General features: G+C 60.3%; 1 protein-coding gene across 1 annotated transcript; it reads right to left on the bottom strand.

Annotated features, from left to right (window-relative positions):
* Nucleotides 1–4,913: 4,913 nt before the first annotated feature.
* MMP28 (matrix metallopeptidase 28) lies at nucleotides 4,914–16,088 on the bottom strand (the record flags this gene model as incomplete). Its single annotated transcript, XM_084299932.1, has 8 exons — nucleotides 4,914–5,308; nucleotides 6,484–6,651; nucleotides 6,898–7,047; nucleotides 7,392–7,637; nucleotides 8,061–8,278; nucleotides 10,455–10,607; nucleotides 10,983–11,062; nucleotides 15,999–16,088. 8 exons carry the CDS (start codon nucleotides 16,086–16,088, stop codon nucleotides 4,914–4,916), a joined length of 1,500 nt encoding a protein of 499 aa, XP_084156058.1.
* Between the last annotated feature and the right edge of the window lie 3,789 nt (nucleotides 16,089–19,877).

Raw genomic sequence — 19,877 nt, 5'->3', positions numbered from 1 at the left:
CACCCACAGGTGGTTACATCCATGCAAACCCACACCACGGGCCCCAGCTGCCCTGCTTTGTGGATAATTGTCAAAAACCCCATGTTGGCCCTGTCGGGGATGGATTTAGGGAGCTAAACTGGGAGCTGAGGCAGGCTTGCTGGTGCCCACACCCTGAAAGCACGGCCCAAAGCGGGCTCACCCGGACAAAGATGAGGGTGTCGGAGTCGCCCACGCGGTATTTCCCGTCCGATATCTTAATCATGGGGAACTGCACGGGGCAGGTGCAGCGGCTCACCAGGTGCTGGACCTGCGGGCAGCAGGGATGGCTCTCATCCTCATCATCCTCATCATCCCCATCATCCCATCATCCCCATCATCCCATCCCCATTATCCCCATCCCAATCATCCCCACCATCTCCATCCCCATCCCCACCATCCCCCCCCCCCTACCATCTGGTCGAGGTTTCGAAGGTCCCGGGGTTCCCTGGGGGGCCGTGGCAGGGGGGTGTCCTTGGGGGGCAGGTGCAGCTCCTGCCGCAGCTCCTCCTCGATCTCCTCCTCCATCTGCACCAGGGTGGGGGCGCGCATGCCGAAGCGGGCGGCGCGGCGCGCCAGCTCCAGCAGGCACAGCACGAAGTTCTTCTCGTTCTTCCGCAGCACCAGGTCCTCCGTCTCGAACATCAAGATGTCTGGGGCAGGTGCACCAGGGGACGGGGACAAAGGGGTTGGGGAGGGCACGGGCATAGAGAAAACCCACCCAAGGGGGTGTTGTTTCCGCGAGGAGTGGTTCTGCCCGCCTCGCTGTGCCATCCCACGGACGCTAGGAGCGTGGCTGGGTGCAGAAAGGGTTGGGATAAATTCACGGGGGGGACGTTCCCCCTTGGGCATCTCCATGTGGAGATGCTGTGGCTGTTTTGTGGCATCCCAGAGCCACACACAGCTGGGTGTGCTGAGGACATTTCACTCCATGCCCGTGGCACTTCCCAGGCACCGCTGCTGGTGGGGACACGGGGACAGCACCCTGCCCCAAGTCAGGGTGCTCCCGGTCCTTATGGCCGAGACGGTGCCATATGTGGCAGGGCCCTTGTGCCCTTCCCATGTGCCCTTCCCATTCCCATCCCCATTTTTCCACCCAAGCAAACACATGCACCACGTGCCAGCACCCCACAAAGCCACCACCAAGCCGGGAGGAGTTTGTGTGAGCCCAGCTTGGTGCAGAAATCCCAGCTTGGGCACTGCCCAGCGCTGGGGTGGCACCGGCCTTGGGGACACATGGGAAAACACCAAGGGCGATGCCAGGAGCAGCTGGAGAAGAATTGCACGCTGCATCCTGGGGCTGCTGGATCCCGAGGCCTTACCTTTAATCCCCATCTCCTTCCTGCACCACTGGATGAAGTTGGAGACGTTGTCCCTGGCCTGGAAGGTGCCCGGCTGTGCCGCCAGGTTGCAGGCGACGCCGGCGGCGGGCAGGCGGAGGCGACGGGCTGCGGCAGGGTAGGCACGGGCGAACTCCCCGGCTGCGTGGGCGACGTGGTTGGCGTGGGAGCAGAGCACGGCCCCCGTCTCCAGCACCTCCAGGAAGGTGCCCGCCTCGATGTCCAGGTCGTAGAGCTCCTTCAGCCACTCGGCCAGGTCCTCCTTCATGGCGCACAGGTACTGCTGGCTGGAGCGGTAGGGACGGATGCTCCTCTCCGCGGCACCCGGCGCCCCCCACATCGTGCCATAAGATCCCGGGCTGGGAGGAGGCAGAGGGAAAAGGGCGATGGGGACACCGAGAGCTGTCCCAGCCGTGTCCCCAGCCCACCTCCCCACTCACCCCGTGCTGCTCACTCTCTGCCACCAAGGCCACCGGGAGGGGGACACCGCTCGTCCCCTCGAGGGCTGGCTGCCTGTGGGGTGCCGGAGCTCTTCTGGGGTCTCAGGGCTGTGCGAGGCAGCCCCGGGAAGGGAAATGTCCCTCCTGGGCAGTGGGTGTTTTGTTTCCTTCCCAAGTGCTGCTCCCTTCTCCTTGGTGACAAGGGACTGGCTGCAAACACTCCCCGTTAACCCTTCAGCGCCTGCTGCTCCTCCGGGAGCCCCGCTCCCTCTCTGCGCCCCGGGGGTGGATTTGCCCACTAAATGTCCCCAGTTTGGGGCAGTAGAGGGCGAGAGGGCAGCTCCTCAGCACCCCAAGCCACTCACAGCCCCAAAAGAGGGGGGATTGCCTCCTCCCCATCACCCTTACACCTGCTTGCACTGCGGGTGAAGTGACCTGGGGGCCCTGTGAGCCCTATCTTCAGGGCTCGGTGCCACCCAGCCACAGCTTTGTACCCATTTTACAGGCCCAGATGGGGGTCACTGAGATCCCCCCTTGCACGCCCACCCTCCCCATGGCAAGGAGCCTGCACAGGCAGGGAGCACAGGTACAGAAAGGTACGAGGCCGATCTCAGCATGGGTGCAGCATGAGGAACTCTGGGCACAGCACAGGGACGATGCTCAGACCAGCCCCTCCGCACCCTCCCCATGCACACCTTGGCAAAACCCCAGGGTTTTGCAAAGTTGTAGGGCTGGGGCAGAAATCCCACGGGAAGAGCTGGTCCTGCCAGTGGCTGGGCTCCCAAACCTTCCCGTGGGGTTTCTGTGTGACCAGGAAACGCAGCGGGTAGCAGCAGAGCCACCACGGACACCGCCTGCTCCGGGCTTCGGCAGCGAGGTGCAGCCCCGAGCCCCAGGTTTTGCACCGTGTCAGGGCTCAGCCTGCAAAAAAACCCCTCAATCCTCCCCCCCAGGGTTCTTCCTGAAAAAGCAAAATGAGCACGAGAGGGGTTTTATTCGTGTGTGTGCCGTTGGGGTTTCTTTGCCCTGTGCTCCCTTGAGATCTCTGTGCTGTGAGGCCCTGAACAAGAGCCAAGCTCCTCCGCAGAGGGCACAGTGCCAGGAGCTGGGGCTTCACGGCAATCACCACGGGGCACAGCAGCGAGTGGGCACTCCGGGAATCTGCAGCCTCGCAGGGCTCCAAACCAAAAGCTGTTGCAGAGCACCCCAGGCCAGAGGTGCTGGTGCAAAAAGCAGCTCTGCCAGTGATTTCTCCTCTTTGGGGCTGGAAGTCTCTGGGGAGCTCGGGGGGTTCCTGCTGCTCAGGGACTCCGTCCTCTGCCTCCTGCTGCTCCCTTTGGTGCCATTTTGGGGGAGGCAATGCAGGAATCCCAGCTATTCCCCGGGGTGGGGAATGCGCGGCGGGCGCCTGGCGTGCCCTGCAAGCAGCCCAGGAGGAGAAAAGGAGCCTTGTGCCACAGAGGGGACGGTGACACGGCTCGGGGTGCACGCTCACCCCCTGCCCCACACTCTGCAGGGTGCAGGAGCTGTGGAGAGGGGCTGGAGGCACCGACCGAGGTGTCCCGACCTCTGCAAACATCCCCACAGCACCTCTGCCGCCGCCTTCCCCTGCAGACAAAACACCGCCCGGTCAATGGGCAGCGCACGTGGGATGCCCGGCGTGTCACGGCATGAAGGAAAGCAAACAAGGGGAGCAAACAGCGCTGGCTTTCTCCTCCTGCAGCTCCTTGGCCAAGAGGCAGAGTCAGCACCCCGAAGGCACGCACCCGACGCCTGCTTGGGGAAAAAACAGCCCGGCTGGGGCAGAGCACGACGGCTGCCTGTGGATAGGGGGGGACCCATGGTCCACGACCCACCCTGGGAAAAAATAATATTATTAATGCATCACAAGGCGTGGAGAATCCTCCATAGCTTGGGATGAAGCAGGGAGGAGAGGTTCCCTGTTTTCTTCAGCATCTTGTGCTTCACAGGGCTGCATTTTGGTGAGACCGAGCCCTTTCGCACAGAACCTTGGGGCAAATTGAGCCGTGCCCGCCCCAGCCCCAAAGGCACACAGGTGCGTCTCAATTCATCCCTTGCAGGAAACACGAGATTGGATTTTAAGAAAAAATATGAAGGCATGGCATGAAAACAAATGGCAACAAATCCAGAGGTTGGGTTTATTTGCCAGCAGGTCTGCGAGCCCTGGGGCTGGCTGCGAGCGATGCTGCAGCACTGCCACCCAGCCCAGCCCAAAACACGGCCCCATCTCTTTAGCAACACTGAAAAATCCCCTGAGATTTTAAGCTGTGTGCATGCCCCGCATCTGCAGGAAGGGTTCATTCACAAACATCACAGAAAACAACCCGAAATGCTCCAAAATCTCAAATCGGAGGAGGTTCCACAGCGCTCGGCCCCGTCCTGCCGAGGGACGGGGTTGCTGGTGTTTGCACGCACGGAGGTTGAGCCCTGGGGACCCCACGTTCCCTGGGGGCTCTTGGGGACAATGCCTGTCCCGTTGGCAGTGGTGGGTGCAGTGGTTCAAGGTTTGTAAAAGGAACAAGGACTGTGTGGCCAGGCCGTCCTCATGAGCCTGTGTGCATGGACACGTCCATCGGTCCTGCTCGCCGTCTCTTGCACAGCTCAGCCTGGGCCCGTGGTTATGTCCAAATGTCTCTTTTCTTCTTGTTTTAACAGGAAAACATTCCCAGTCACTTGTTTAAAAAACACCCAAGTGTTACAGCACCCATGGGCAAGGCACTTCTCTGCCTGATCGCAGGAAAACAACAAATAAAGTAGCAACAAACAAGTCCTGGCTTGGAAGAAAGGCATAAAACAATCCTGAAAGTCATCAGAAACGGGCACAATTGCAGTCTCCATGTTTTCCCATGGGCTTTTCCTTTTTTTTTTTTTTTTTTAAAGAAAAGCCTCCTCCCCAGCATCACAGCCCACCTGGCGAGGTCGGCCCTGCTGGGCTGGAGGCTGCCTGGTCCCAGCCACATCCCCGCAGCTCGGGGACGCCGCTTCGGGACCCCGAGAGCTGTCCTGAGACAGCAGGGCCCACGCTGAGGACCGAGATGGGGCTCAGCCCCCGTTTCATCCCAGCACACTCGGGAACGATGCTCGGCGGCGGGGCTCAGAAGAGGGCCTGCCCGCCGTTGGCGTCCCAGCAGCCCATCCACGGCAGCTGCGTGGCCCACTTGCCCGTGGCCACCACCCGCAGCTTGGCCTGGTCGAAGCGCCAGTACTGCTCGTCCCGAAAGAAGTAGACGGAGCCGTCGCGGCGCGCCAGGGCCCCCGTGGTGCCGGGGGGGACGCCGTCCCAGTCCCGCAGGCTGCGGGGGTAGTAGGGCTCCAGGGCGAGGCTCTCCTCGCTCACCACGAAGTACTTGGCGCCCTTGAAGAGCACCAGGCGCCGGAGCCGCTGGAAGTAGAGGGCCGTGTCGGGGTGCCGGGGGAGGCCGCGGGCGCTGCACTTTTGGGGGAAGCCTGGCAGCAGGGTGGAGCCTTGGTAGCGCCAGCATCGGCCGCCTGGAAGAGAGGGGAGAGGGGGCAGAGCACAAAATGTGGTGAGGGGGACACGCCGGGGGCTGATCCGTCTGTCTCGGCCACAGAGGGGCCACCCAGCCCCCCGGTGACACGGCTGGCACCCCGGTGACACGGCGGGCACGTCCCTGTTGGGTTTCCCCATGGACCAGGCTGGGAAGAAGCAGCCCCTGGAGCATGAAGATGTGGTTGGGGGGGGAAATGGGGCTCGCAGGGCTGAAGTTGTTGTGCTGTGCTGCTGCCCTCGTGCTGGAGGAGGGATGGGGATGAAGGGTTTTGTCCATGGGTTGGGGAGAGGCTCCGGGTTTCTCCTGCCCTGTGCCCCCTCCATCCCATCCCAGCCAGGACACCTCCCTTCTGCTGCCACATGCAGCGGGGTGGGGAAACTGAGGCAAGGTCACTCGGGGGGCTAAAGGGACAGCTGGGAACACAGCAGGGCCACCACGCTGTGCCCTAACCCACGTGCAAACCTCCCTCCTGCTCCTGCACAGCAGGACAGACAGCCCCACGTCCCTCCTGGGCTGGGACAGCCAAAACCCCCGCTGCAGCCAAAGGGATTGGGGCCAGCCCTGGCACTGCTCTGCCCCAAACAAAAGCCCCTTTCTGCTCACAGGCCGTGCCGGGTCAGGCCCCGCGGATGGGGGCTTTTGGCTCTCCCCCAGCCGGAGCAACAAAGCCCCCTTTCTGACGAGCTGGCGAGTGGTTTCCATGAAAAGCTCGGGCTGACCCCGGTGTCCTGGCTGCCTGGGCTGACCTTCCTCTGCCCCGCCAGCTGTGCCACCACCGGCAGCTTGCAGATGGCAGCAAGGCACCGGGCACGGGGCACGAATCACGGGCACCGTAACACGGTGCTCATCCAGCTGCCAGCAGCTGCACATCTCCAGAGAGCATTTTCTCCCCAAAATGCATCTGCTTGGATTTTTAAGCCTGTGTAATACTGCTCTCCAGAGGGGGGAAACTGAGGCACAGGGTTGCAGCACAGGCTGTGGGTGATGCATGGTTAACCTACGACCAGCACAGCACCCAGGAGCCGGCACCCACAGCACCCAGCGACACCCAGCACCTCGGCACCACACCAGGCTGGGGGTGCAGGGGCAGACCCGGACGGACAGAGCAGCACAGGACGGACAGACACCGGCCACAGCCTGCGCCTCACTGACCTTTGAAGAAGTAGAAGCTGTGGCTGAGCGGGGAGCAGGCGCAGGCGTCGATGCCGGCGGGGAGGCCGGGCCAGCGGGCGTGCAGGGGCTGGGGCTGGCTGGCGTTGCCGCTGGCTGGCACCACCCAGAAGTGGCCGCCCTTGAAGATGTACAGGTTGTGGTCCACATCTGCTGGGCAAAGGGGGCCGTGAGGGCGAGAAGCACGGTGCCAAAATCCCAAATTCGGCCCCAGCCCGCTGCCGTTCCGCATCGCCTCTCATCACCGCCACTGCCCCCAGCCCTGTGGTGTCTGGGGATGCCCATAGGGGGCTGAGGATCATACAAACCCTCCTGTCCCACCTCGGGGGCTTATCAGTGTGGGGAAAGGTCACTGGAGTGGTGTGGGGTTTTGGGATAGGGCTCACGAACACCCACCAGCAGTCACGGCATCGAAGAAGGAGTGGCAGTAATAGGTGCTGGCGCCCTGCCGCTGCCGGTCCCCGCCGTACAGGTCCCCGCTCCAGTCCTGGAAGTGAGTGAAGACCCTTCCTGGCAGCTGGATGGCTGAGCCCCTGGAGGGCTTCCCTGGGATGGAGCAGGGTGAATCGTGGAGCAGGGCACAGAAGCAGGTTGCTCACAAGGCTGGCGAGCCATCAGAGGGCACCAGGTGCTCCATGTCACACAGCCTGGCTCCTATCACCCTCCGTAATGGTGGCAAAGACCCTTTGGTACCCCAAAAAATCACACACTGGCTTCTCCCTGGAGCATCCAGTACCCATCCTGCCCTCCTTGCAGCAGCCGTGAAAGGACAGGACCCATCCCCACCGAGCCCTCACCCCCTGCACGGACCGGCTGCCATCCTGCTCCTCCCTCTCCACCCCGAGGAACGTCCCCAGGAGCAACCGACGTTTTGGGGAAGCGATGCTCACCATACAAGTTCTGGATGGCCAAGATGTCATCCCAGCTGAGGACGAAGTCCTTGCTGAGCTTCTTGTAGTAGGGGGACATGAGGGCGCTCCGGGCGGGGGAGTGCTCCAGCCCCAGCGTGTGGCCGACCTCGTGCGCCACCACCACGAAGAGGTTGCGCCCCTTGCCACTGCGCAGGGACCAGCGCTCGGCGCTGTCGAAGTGGGCTTCTCCACGGCGGGGGAAGAAGGCGTGGGCCAGGGCACCTCCTGGGGACGGGAGGGACGTCAGGGGGCTGTGGGGGCAGCACGCAGCCCCCGGTGTGAGCCCAGGGCAGGGGGGGCATGGGAGTGCTTAAATAGGCACCGATTTTGGCCCGGCAGCAGGGTTCCCAAAGGAACACCAGCTTCCCATGGCTATTTGTGCACCCACAAAACCCAAACCAGTTGTGCCTGCAGGATGGGGTCATGGCAGGGAAGGCTGCTTGGAGGCCACCAGCATGAGCACACCACGAGCATCCCAACCTGGGAGCTCCCAAGCTCTGGGGCCAGGACTCAGGACCCTCCATCCCCATCGCTCACAGCGTGGGCACCTCGGTAAGAGGGCCTGGGGGAACAAACCTGGCCTCCCCCCAGCCCCGGGAAGAGCCCCCGTTGTAAAAGAGAAGCTTACGAGGGGGGAGCGACCAGCACCTGGCCCATCGAAGGCGTTGCTGAGCCCGTCGTTGTGGTCCCCGTGGAAGAAGGTGAGGCGGATGTCGGCCGGGCCGTCGCGTGCTTCCCAAAAGACGAGCGAGGAAACATTGCTCCAGAGCTCGAAGGCGGCCCGGACGGCCAGGCGCACCTCGTGCTGCGGCAGGTACGGCGGCCAGTTCACCACCCGGTACGTCAGGTGCCGCTTGTGCCACTTGCTGCCTGCGGGACGGGACGGGACGGGACGGGCTCAGCGCCACGGGAGGAGCTGGGCCACCCGGTTTGATCCCCCTGCCCTCGCCTTGTTGTGCTTCCCAGGGCCAAATCCAGCCCCGGCCCAGCTTCACGCCCAGAAGAGGCAGCCCAAGGATGGGCTTTCAGGGAGGCAAAGCAAAGGCACCTCTGAAAACAGGGGGGGGCAAGGGGAAAAGGATGGGGCGGATGCTGAAACTCAGGGGGAAATGAGGTGTCCGTGTACAGATCTCCCTGGCCAGCAGCAGCTCTTCCCTGCTTCCCCGAGCTCCCTCCATGAACAGCCTGTGCATTTCGATTTTGTTTTGTTTTGTTTTTTAGGGAAATCTCCTTTCTTTTCCCTTTGCACATGCCATTTTAACACTGAGTATTGAGTTAAGGCAAGGGAAGCCAGGCGAGCCCTCCAGCAGACAGCGCTGTATTTCTGTATTTTCCATGTTCCTAAAGGCACCTTGGCCACTCTGTTTCCTGCAGAAAACTTTGCCTGAATCCCACCCAGGGACACCCCCAAACCTTTGCTCACCATCTCCTTTCAAAGGACCATTTTCCCTGCACTGAAGCTCTTGCTGCTCAGGGCTTCCCTAGTAGTATCTCAGGGGAGACAGAGCCTTGATGCTCCTGGGGGGACGGTGACAATGACAAAGGGAACGCAGCCATGAGACCACTGTAAGCCTCCCACCATCCTCTGACCATGCATCAGGGCAGAGGCACATTCCTGCAGCTGCCGTGCAGCATCCTTGCCCCCCAGGACCTCCAGCAGCTGGGCTGGGGGGGCTCACATCTGGCCGGGGGCGTGCAGGAGTGGGAGAGAAGCTGCGGGGCCACGCTGGGAATACGGGGGTGCCAGAGCTGGTGCCGAGGCGTGGGAGCAGCAACAGACCTCTGGCACCTGCGCCTGCTCCACACGGGTGGGGAAGCCACAGGATGGGGTTTCACAGCGCTCTGCAGACACCCGGGGGCAGCTCTGGCAGCCCCCTGCCAGCGTCCCCTTCTGTGGTCCAGAAGAACTGCTTGTTAGAGGCACGGCGCCTCCATCCCAAAAAGGATGGGGCTGAGCTTTAAGCTGGGACAGACCCCGCGTGGCATGGGCCGGACACCTCCCTGGATGGTGACAGCTTGGAGACAGCACCTGGACGTCCTGCCTGCCTGTCCCTCCACGGGCAGCCCCCCCAGACCTTCGAGCAAGGACTTCCCCGGGAAGCCCAACACCGCCTGGCCCCGTCCCAGCAGCTCCCCGCCAGCTCTGGAGGCTTTCACAGCCTGGCAAGGCAGCCAGAACAAAGCCCTGCTACAGCACCGGGGTGTCCGAGCCCGGCAGGGTGCCGGACGCGTGGCGGCGGTGCCGGTGACCTGGCCGAGGGTCCCGGCGCGGCTGGCAGCGGGCTGGCTCACAAAGCGCTTTGCTGGCTCAGCCGCGGCGGCTTCCTGCCCCTGGTCGGATAAACAGCCAGCTTAGCACAAAGCCTCCAGCCTTCCTGCCCGGCGCCGGGCTCCCCGGCCTCCCCTCCGCCCCGCCGGCACAGATGTGGTGCTGCTCCGTGCCTCTTGCCACCCTGTCAAGGAGCCTTTTGGGGCAGGGGCTGCTGGCCCCGCTCCTGCTCTGCCTCCAGCTCACTTGCTGCGGTCTCTCTGCCCACAATCACATCCCGTGTGTCAGGGATTTGGATGGCAATCCAGGGGCACAGGGAGCACCAGGCTGTCCCCTGGGTCTGTCCCCCTGGGTCCGTCCCCCAGCACCAGCTGTGCCAGATGCAGAGGCAGCTTGGCACGGCGCTGAGCCCTGCCTTAATCTCACCCTCATTTTTCCCATGTCCCACGCACAGCTGGTCCCAGCCCTCTCGCTCTCTAGGAATCAGGCTATTCATCCACAAGAGCTCACGGGAGGCAAGAGGCCCAATCCTGGAGACCCATGAGCAAGAAAATCCGCTGGAAGCAGAGCCAGACCTCGTGTGCCTTTGCCCCGTGTCAGTCCTGATCCTCCGCACTGTGCCACCGGGGTCAGGGTGACCTGGAGGCACCGCAGAGCCATCAGGCTCTGCCTCCCAAATTGCTGAGCTTCCCCACGAGTGGGGCCTTGCTCCCCTTTCCACCACCGCCCTCGAGGCAGACTCCCCGAGCCCAGGCCCTGCGGGATGCCAACACTCACCGTGCTGTGCCGAGCGCCGGTGCCGCAGCGCGGCGGGGTGACCCCAGCTCTCCCCATCGCCCGTGCCGCACCGCGGGCGGCCCATCTGCCGCAGCGTGGGGGCGTCCAGGACCCCGCTGGGTGGGAGGTGGCTCACCCGCTGGAAATCCCTGCAAAGGAAGGGAGACGTCAGCACCCCGTGTTTTAAAACAGCAGCGCCCCAGGTTCCGCGCCGGGCTCTGCCCCGCGAGCTTCGCGCCCCGCTGGCAGAAGAGCACCGGGAGATAACGCCAGGCACTGCCAATCCCAAACCCTCTGAGCTCCTCCAGCCGGCCAGATCCTCGGCCTCGCTGCAGATATTATTGCAGCGGGGACAGCAGGCCATAAAAGGCAAATAACGCAGCGCCGTGAGGCTGCCAGCCAGCGGTGCTCCTCCGAAGGGCCGCTCGTGGGTTTGGCTCTGGCAGCAGGCGAGCCCCGAGCGGCACAGAGCACCCCGCGGAGCAGTGCTGCAGAATGCTGGTGGTAAAACAAAAGGCTCCTACCTCAGCGCCGCCGTGAACTCCACGGGGCTGTGCGGGCTGGGGCGTGCTGCTCCCAGGTAGCCGTACTTCTGCAGGAATTGCTGCGGGGAGACACAGAAGGATCACAGAGTTATTAGGGTTGGAAAAGAGCTCCCAGATATCTGCTCCAACCGTCCCCTTGCACCAATGTCACCCACCAAACCATGTCCCCAAGCACCACGTCCAACCTTCCCTTGAACACCCCCAGGGATGGTGACTCCACCACCTCCCCGTCCCAATGCCTGACTGCTCTTTCTGAGAAGAAACATCTCCCAATTTCCAACCTGAAATTAGAGGAGCAGCTCAGGGCGTGCGAGGGCGGAGGATAAAGATTCAGTGGGAAAGAGCGTGGCAAACCCAGGGCTGGGCAGAAATTCCTGCCTGTTGCTTCGTTAGACTTTTGTGATTCCCACGACATGAGCACACGTGCGCACGGCAGCGCTCAGACAGCTTTCTGTGCTTTTCACTCACTTTTGACGGCTCTTGGGTTTTTTGGCAATGATCCGACGGAGACAGAGCAGGGAACATTGCTGCCATGGATTCAAACCTGCTGCAACGGGGTTAGCAAAACCGCTTGCCCATCTCTAACAACCAGCAGCTCAACACACCGATCACAATCAGGGATTTCTGTGGATTTCACCAGGTCACCAGGGCCGGGTCGGGCAGGGTCAGGCCCCGAGGCTGTCCCCAAAAGGCTGCAGCCTCTCCCCGGCCGGGGCAGGATGTGCTGCTGAGCAGCAGACACACGCGGGGCGCGATGGGCTCTGCCAAACCATTCTTCTCCTTATCGTCCACTGAAATGGACGGAGATTGTCGGTCTGAACTTGCTCCAACACATAAACTGCATTTCAAAGAAAACAAGTGGCTGCCCCCGCTGCCCCCGGCTTGCTGAGGAGTTTAGCAGCAATATTCCCAGGAATGCTCCACGCCCGTCTTCCCCATCCCACCGGGGACGTTTGCTGCAGACCAACCCGCCTCCCCGCATCCTGTTAGCGCCGGGGCTAGGGGAAGGAGGAATGAAAAGGGCTGGGGATGAAAAGGGAAAGTGGCTCTGCTGCTTCCTTCACGCCGGCAGCACGGGGCAGCAGGGCTGCCTGCTTTGAACGCCTCCTCCCAGCCCGTGCCGTGGCAGGACAGAGGCAGGAGGAAGATGAGTGCTGGGTGCTCAGCGATGTCTGGAGGGGCAGAGACGTCTGCTCCTCTCTCTGGGGCTGGGTTTTTACAGCATTCCCCTCCAGAATTAGCAAACCACCAGCTACACCCATGGATGCACAGCGATAAACCCCGAAAGGTCGCACCGCTGTGGGCAACTGAGGGCTATGGAGCAGGAGGAAAAGTCCCGGGTATCAAAAGCCCACCGTGGTGTAAGCCACTCCTCCCACAGCTCTTCTTTCCCTCAGCATAACAAGTCCGAGCTGTCTCCCCTCCTGTAACCTAACACAATCCCATCCTTGAAGCATGAAAATGGTTTTTCCCCGCCATGATCTCATGAAAACCCATCTGGCCGAGTCAGGGCGCGGGGCAGGAACGCAGCCCAGCAGCTGTGCTGTGCCGGCACCGAGCTGCTCGCTGCTGTTACCATCCCCATTTCCTTGGGTGAGAAACTCAGCCCAAAGCGGGCCATTTCCCTGCAGTTTTGGGACCGTTTCATGCTCAGGTTCTCGTGCACCATCATTTTACCATGTTTTCTTCCACCTAACACCTGGTTCCTGGGATTCAGAGGTGTGCAGGCTCGAGATAAGTGGTTACTGTTATCCCCAGGTGATATCAGACCTGGAAAGAGAGCTAAAGGAAAGGGATGCACCAACCTCGCACTGTGTAAAGAAGGAATACAAAGTCCCCTGGAGCAGGGACTCCTGGGGGTGACAGAGGAACCGCAGAGCCCCGTGTCTCAGCACCTCTCACCCCAAGCAGTGCTCAGAGCCCCCCCGGCAGCTCCTGTGGCCCTGGTGCTGAGCCAGCAGCCGCGATGCTCAGCCCCGGCAAAACCCTCTCCCTCCTGCCCCGACGGGGAAGGGCTCCTCTCCATACAATGGGAGAAGAAAAACAGCAGGAAGCCAAGGGCTGAGCATTCCCGTGAAATATGCCCGGCTCCCCCTCCGCACGCGGGGAGGGAAACGAGAAGAGGAAAGGTCTGGCTGCCCAGGAGGCAGCGGAGCCTCGGGTCTGCAGGAGATGGAGGGGCCCTCCCCAGCCCGCAGCTCTCCACGGGGGCTGCTTACAGCCCTGGGAATGGGCTCTGCCGAGGGCTGCAGCCAAGGAAACACCTTGCCCTCGACCGCAGGCACCCCAGGTGGAAGCCGGCCAACAGCACGCACAAGCAGACCTCCCTCCTCGGAACCGGGATAACAACAGCTCAGAGACAGCAGGCTCCCGTCCCGCCCCCCCTCCGGACACATTTCTGGCCCGTTTCCACCGTTTAAGTACCAGAAACGCACGGACAAGCCTCTCCCCCTGCCTGGCAGGCAGCTCGTGCTGCCTGCGGTCCCTTCTGCTGCACCTGGACACAAAGCCCCTCTTTCCCCTCCGTTCCCCTGAGCACAGACCGGTGTCCGAAGCGGATGGCTAACATTTTGTGCCTCGCTTTTGGAGGACATTGGCCACGTGGCGAAGCCAGCAGCATCCCAGCGAGGGATGCTGCGATCCCAGCCCAGGCTGAGCATCCCCAGCTCCATCCCGCAGCGTTTCACCACCAGGCATCACCACGAAGCTCTCCCTCGGTTCCCCCCCTGCAGATACGATGGGGCCCGGCCCCAGGAGGCTGCAGCATGAGCAGGTTTTGGCAGGAGCGCCCGCAGGTCGCTGCCTGCCGGGATGCTGCAGCCTTCATCTCTCACCGCTCTCTCTCGCCGCATTCCTGTCTGCGTTCGCAGCCCCTTAGGCAGAGCCCTCGCGTCTCTTTTGTTTAAGTGGATGTGTAAATATTATACACGCATACGTACAGAGACACACAAGAAGGGAAATTAGCAAGCACAGAGCTTGGCTTGCCTGCCATAGAAAGGGTGTGAGGCGGTGACCACACCAGCTAACCCCGTACGTCGACGAGGGGCTGATGAACCCCCCAGCCCTGCTGCTGTCACGCTCCCTGCTGTGCCTGATCCGGCCCCAAAGGCATCTCTTCTCCCACCCACACCCTTAAAACCTGCTTTAGCAGGGAATTATCCTCTTTCCCCTGAAGATGTGGAGCTGGGGAACACCGTGTCCGGTGGGTTTTACGCTCCCTTACTCTTCCTTCACACTTGCCCTCCTCGAGTGGTGCAGCAGGGGTGTTTGGGCTGCTGAGCACCGAGCGTGCCCACCGTGCAGCAGGGATGCTGTGGAGCAGGAGGACGAAATATTGCATCACCTAAGAGAAAACAAGCACCAGGGGCTGAAACACACCACGGCACAGAAACTGATGGAAAATGACCCAAAGCGCTCAGGGAAGTTTTTCCTAAGGTGAATAGCAGAGCGGCTGACAAACCAGTCTGAGCACGCAGACTGGTTGTGCTCTCCTGTCTGAGGGAACAATGAGAGAGAAAGGAAAGAAGACATTTGGTCTTTGCCATCACCAGGGTGGAAACAGGGAGCAGGAGTGCAGCACGCTCACACCGCACCGTGCCGTGAGGGCAGTGCCAGGAGAACCCCTCCGCTCCTCTGTTTGCACTGCTGAAGAGAGAAACATGCCGAGGCCAAAGTGGGACCACTCTGGGGAGGTTTTTCTTCCCCTTATGTCAATCAGAAGGAAAACGCGAGGTGCCCCTTTCAGGAGCATCCCAGCTCCACCCCCATGCCATGGAAGAGCTCGTCCAGACGCCAACACAGAAAGTGAGCTACGGGTTTGCTGAGGTGGAGGGGGGAGCCCGAGGCTGTGCAACACCACACAGGGAAGGAGAAAGGATAAAAAAAAAATCAAAATAAAAACCAGAAAGGAGAACGCCCCAGTCCCTTCTCGCTCTCCATTTCCATTCCCCACTTTTCTCAAATTTCACACCAATTTTTCCTCCGGCCACCACACACCTGTACCTTCAAACACAATCCTTGCAGGGACTTCATCGCCCTTGGCACCAAAACCACGGGGACACACGCTTTGCTCTGTGCCAGGCCAGCACACACACACACACACACATACACCGTGTCTTTTAAAGCCCTCTGGCATGGGAGCAGCTCGGGCACCGCGTACCTGCTGCCTCCCCATCCCAGCAGTGCTCCCGCACGAGCCAGGTCTGCCGAGCTACGTGCTGTCCAGCACCGGACCTCCTCCTGTCTGCAGTCTGCACATAACGAGACGGTTTAATATAAATGTGCTTTGAATTAAATATCCAAGCTTTTTTTTTTTTTTAAGCTGCCGTCGTAACAAATGCAGTGAAAACAAGGGCACGAGCCAGGAACTTAACCCAACTGGACGCTTTCTCAGACGTTCGCATCTAAGTTCACACAGCCCCTTGTTGCTAGCACGGGCTATTTAAAAGCTATTTAAAAAATAAAAAAAAAGAGAGAGAGAAATAACTTTAGAAGTGAAGTCTGATGTTACACGAGAATTTCGGCTTCCACTGACAAGCCGGCTGAACAGCTCCGTGGATTTGGCCAAGCTTCCTTACCTCAGCCTCCAGGCGTTTATTTACCCAGCAGGTTTATCCCGGGGACACCTCGCATCGCTGCGGGGCACGAAGGCACCGGGGCAGCTCCCCAAGCCCCCAGACACCGCGGGTGGGGGTCTGTCAGCCCTGGCCTTACAATCTGTGGGGTTTTCAGAGCTGGTTTCACTCCCTTCAGGCAGAGCTTCACCAGCTTTAGGATGTCCGTGCAGCAGGGACCACGAGCCAGCACCCCAAGGCTGAAACCCCCCAACCCCAAGGGGACGCCACGAGGGACACAAACACCCCCCAAAGACCCCCCCCACACACTTTCCACCCCCATCCAGCCTCCCTGGAGCCGAAGCAGCCCCCAGCCCCCAGCCCCAGCTCCAGCAGCCCCAGCCCGGACCCCCCGGACCCCCCCCGGCCGCCGCCGCCCTACCTCCGCCTGCCGCCGCCGGCTGCCTCCCACCGCCGCCCTCCCGGCCGCCAGCAGCCCCAGCAGCAGCACTGCCCTCAGCACCACGGCCATGCCCGTGCCCCTTCTCCTGTCCCTGCTCCTGCCCGTGCCGCCGCCGCTGCTTCTCCCCCGGTGCCGGTCCCGGCTCCGCTTCTCCCCGGCCCGGCCCCGGGGGCGGCCCCGGCCCGCCCCGCCCGCAGGGCTGGGCTCATCCGCACACCCCCCCCCTCCCCCCTACCTCCCCCGGGGTCCCCCCTCGTCTCCTTCATCCCTCCTGTAATCACCCAAGCCGTGGGGACCACAAAGAGACCCCCCCCAAACCCCCGGATCCCCTCACGCCGCAGGGTGCGGGGCTGAGGGGGGCGAGCCATCACCACCGAAATTTTATAGATCAGCCGGGGGCAGGGGTCGTGCCCGTGGTTGGGGGGCACTGGGGGGCTCTAAGGGCACCCCTAAGGCACCGGCACTGCTCCCCCCTTCGCATCAATGCCCGTTTGTTCCCCTCACACCCTCCCAGCATGGCTCCCCTTCGGTCAAGGCAGGGGACCCGCTCCCATGGGGGTCTCCAGCCCCGTCTCCACGCTGTGCCATGAGGTGTAGGGCAGGGAGAGCTGCCCCATAGCCTCACCCCACACCCAGCTCTCTCCACCAAGGCCGAATCCTTCTCCTTGGCCTCCCTGGTGCAGAACGGGACACACACTGGTGCCAATTTTGGCCAAAGTGACCCCCATGGCCTCAAGCCACACAAAATGGTGGCCAGGCCCTAACACCCGACCTGAGCACAGCCCGAGTTGCTGCGGGCTCTGCTCCTCTCGTCTGGTTCCCCCACATCCATCCCTCTTTGGGGATTCTCCGCCAGAGCCCGGCGGTTCCCAGCGACGACAAGTTAACAGCTCTGTTTACTCCCCGCAGTATTTTGTTTGACTATTCTGTTTTAATATGACTAAAGCGAAAGGATGTTTTGATTGTGCTCTGGATCAGTAAAAAAAAATAATAGGATGTGACTTATATCTGCTTTTGTTTTCATGCCAGCTTCAACCACACACCTATTTGAAAGCTGCCGGGCCTCTTCCTCTTCTTTTGAAGCATGCCAAGCCCCGCAGCTCCTGCAGCATCTGCGGAGTGCAGCTTGAGGAGAGCCGCAGGGAGCCCGCAGCACGTGGCCTCTCACCCGGCCCAGAGCAGCAAAGGGAGGCTTTTCGGGACATGGGGTTTCGAGAAGGGGATCAGCATCACAGGGCAAAATATGGGGTGAAATAAGGAAGCAGGGCATGGGGAGGCTGGCAGTAAGGCAGGGCTGGCAGACAGGGAGGGCAGCGGCGCGATAAGGAGCGCTTGCGCAGGTCAGAGCCGCGCTTCCTTTCAAAACAAGAACAGCCCTGTCTGCAAACGCATCCGTGTTTGGTTCGTCTCTAGGAAGCAACCGATCCATCTGCTGTTCCCCTTAAGAATATGGGCGACGAGAAAGTGCCTGGCTCAGGCCCAGCAGCAGCAGGAAGCTCCATCTCTGCTCGGTGTAAGGCAGGGAAGGGGCTGGGGGGCACCTGCACCCCACCTCCCCGACCTGGTGCTGTGCGACGCTGCCGCCTCGCTCCGTACCCGATGTGGCACCCAGACGGGGAAGAATTTGGCCCTGGGGCGCTGGGTGCCGAGTCGCAGGTCTCAGCAGGTCCCGGTGCACAGCGCGGAGATGTTTATCCAGCTGTGCTCAGGAGAGAGGCATCGGGAACGGAAAAGCTGTCTGCTTTGTGGAAAGGTGGACAGCTTTCGGCATCTGGTGAAAGCTCAGAAGTGGGCTGGAAGAGAGCTTGAATCCTTACGGCTTCTGCCCTAAAACTGAAACTCCAGAAGTAAAGCCTGGAGTTAAGCCTTGGCAAACAGCTCTCTTAGTTCTACTGAAAAGCTCTCAGAAGAGCATGACCACTAGATCCAAACAAGCTCTGGTTGCCTAAACATGGCAGATTTCTTGAGTCTCTAAACATACAGCCTTCTCCTTTGCATTTAACACAAAAGATCAGCTCATTTGCCCAGCTACTTCGATTTCAAACCCCTTTCCCAAGCTCCTTATTTACTATTAATGTCCGGGGGGCTCATTTGCGAGGCTGGTGTGGCGCTGAGCTGAGCCCAGGCATCGCCACTGGCTGCTGGTGGAGGTGAGTGCTGGAGCAGCTCAGAAACGGGTGTTACGAAATAGCACCGCGCCATGTGAAATTTCTGGGTAGCTTCAGTGTTTACCGTAACTGATAAGCAAATAGCAACAGCATTACTCCCCTCTGGCAGTTTCTACAGGGGATGGATGTGATGCACAAGAGCTGCCAGTTAAAACTTCCAATGCTTCGCTCGAAGCGCGCGTTCGCGTTGCTCCATTTCACCCGCTCCAGCTGCCTCCTCTGCAGAGCGGTCGTTGCTCAGACATCTGCTGCTCAGCAGCAGCTGGAGAGCAGCAGGATGGGCTGCTGGATGCCACTTTTGGGGATGTTAGGAGCAAATCCTGCTGCTGCGGGGTGCTCAGCGCTGCAGCACGTCAGGGCACGGCCACGGAAGTAGCCTCTGGTAGGGCAGCACCCCAAACCTGCAAGAGGCACAGGACTTCACAAAGCTGTGAGCCTGCCACAAGAGCAAAACTCTTCTGCTTGGATAATTTGATAGTTTTCTTGGGTGCTTCATCTGCACACTGTAAGTTCTTGCAAGTCTAAGGACTTCCTGTGCCTTTAACGCACAGGATACAGAGCGTGCCTAGTCCCGTACCCTGTCTTCAAGACAGCCAGGAGCAGATGCTTATCACAGGGGGGAAAAAAAAAAAGAAAAAAAAAAAAAAAAGAAAAAAAGGAAAATGCAGAATCTGTACATGCTTTCCTTGGCTTTACCCGCAGCGTGTGGAGCTACCGGGAAACCGGTGGGGTGAAGGGGGGCTGCATCCAGCCCTGCAGCTGGCACTGCTGCTCGGCACAACCCTTCCGTGCTCGGGAACACCAGCTGCCGTCCCACAAACACACCTGCACGGGTCGGGCTTCCTTTGCTGCGAGCAGTTTGACTGAATGCCACCAGCTCTTTGCCCAGAGGACTGCTGCAGCCACGTGCATCTCTTTGGGATCAGCACGTTACCTGTGCTTCAGCAGGCATCAACATATCAGAAAACTTTGTGAAAAGCAGGCTCTTCTCAGCCCTTTTACAAGTTCTCCAGCAGCATTAGCAACACCATCTACCGTGGACAACATCACACGAGCTCTTTGCTTCCCTGGAAATCCAAACTTTCATTTCTAGATCAGGCAAAGCAGCGAAGCCCACTGCTCTCCAGGCCCATGGAGTTTGAGCAGCTCACAAAGTCGTGTTACTTCTCGGGGCGAGGTGGGTTTGGCCATACAGAGACAGCTCTGAACGTATTTGGCTCTCTCTGAAATTGTTTAGCTATTTTTGTTGCATTTCAGCTCTGTAATGATCATATGCTTCTTCTACATTGGCATCCTCCCGCTACGCTTTTCTCTATAAAGTCATTGTTGAGCTTGGCAAGTGGAAGATGTGTTTTTTATAAATAAACCGCCAGCATTCCATACAGTACTGATTTCCAAAACTAAAACTTCGCTGCTTAAAAAAAAAAAGGAAACTAGATCATAAAAGAGATGGAGGAATCCGCACAGAGCTTTTCCCAGCTCAGCCTGAGCCTGTTTGCTCTGCGGGGACAGCCTCTCTGTTTTTTAGACAAGTAACTACTGGAGAGAAATTCTAAGTAGGATTTGTGAGATTTGCTTTTCATTTTCAGTTCAGCTGTTGGTCTGCTAAAACCAGAAAGTTACACATTTGCAGATACCTTCCTCACCTGTTTAAAGAAGAAAAAAAAGCAGCAATTCTAGCATCTACAAA

This window comes from Netta rufina (genome assembly GCF_964035555.1).
Source record: "Netta rufina genome assembly, chromosome: 21".
Classification (NCBI taxonomy): domain Eukaryota; kingdom Metazoa; phylum Chordata; class Aves; order Anseriformes; family Anatidae; genus Netta; species Netta rufina.
Note: the sequence above shows the minus strand (reverse complement) of the source record. Positions and strands in the feature narration are given on the sequence as shown.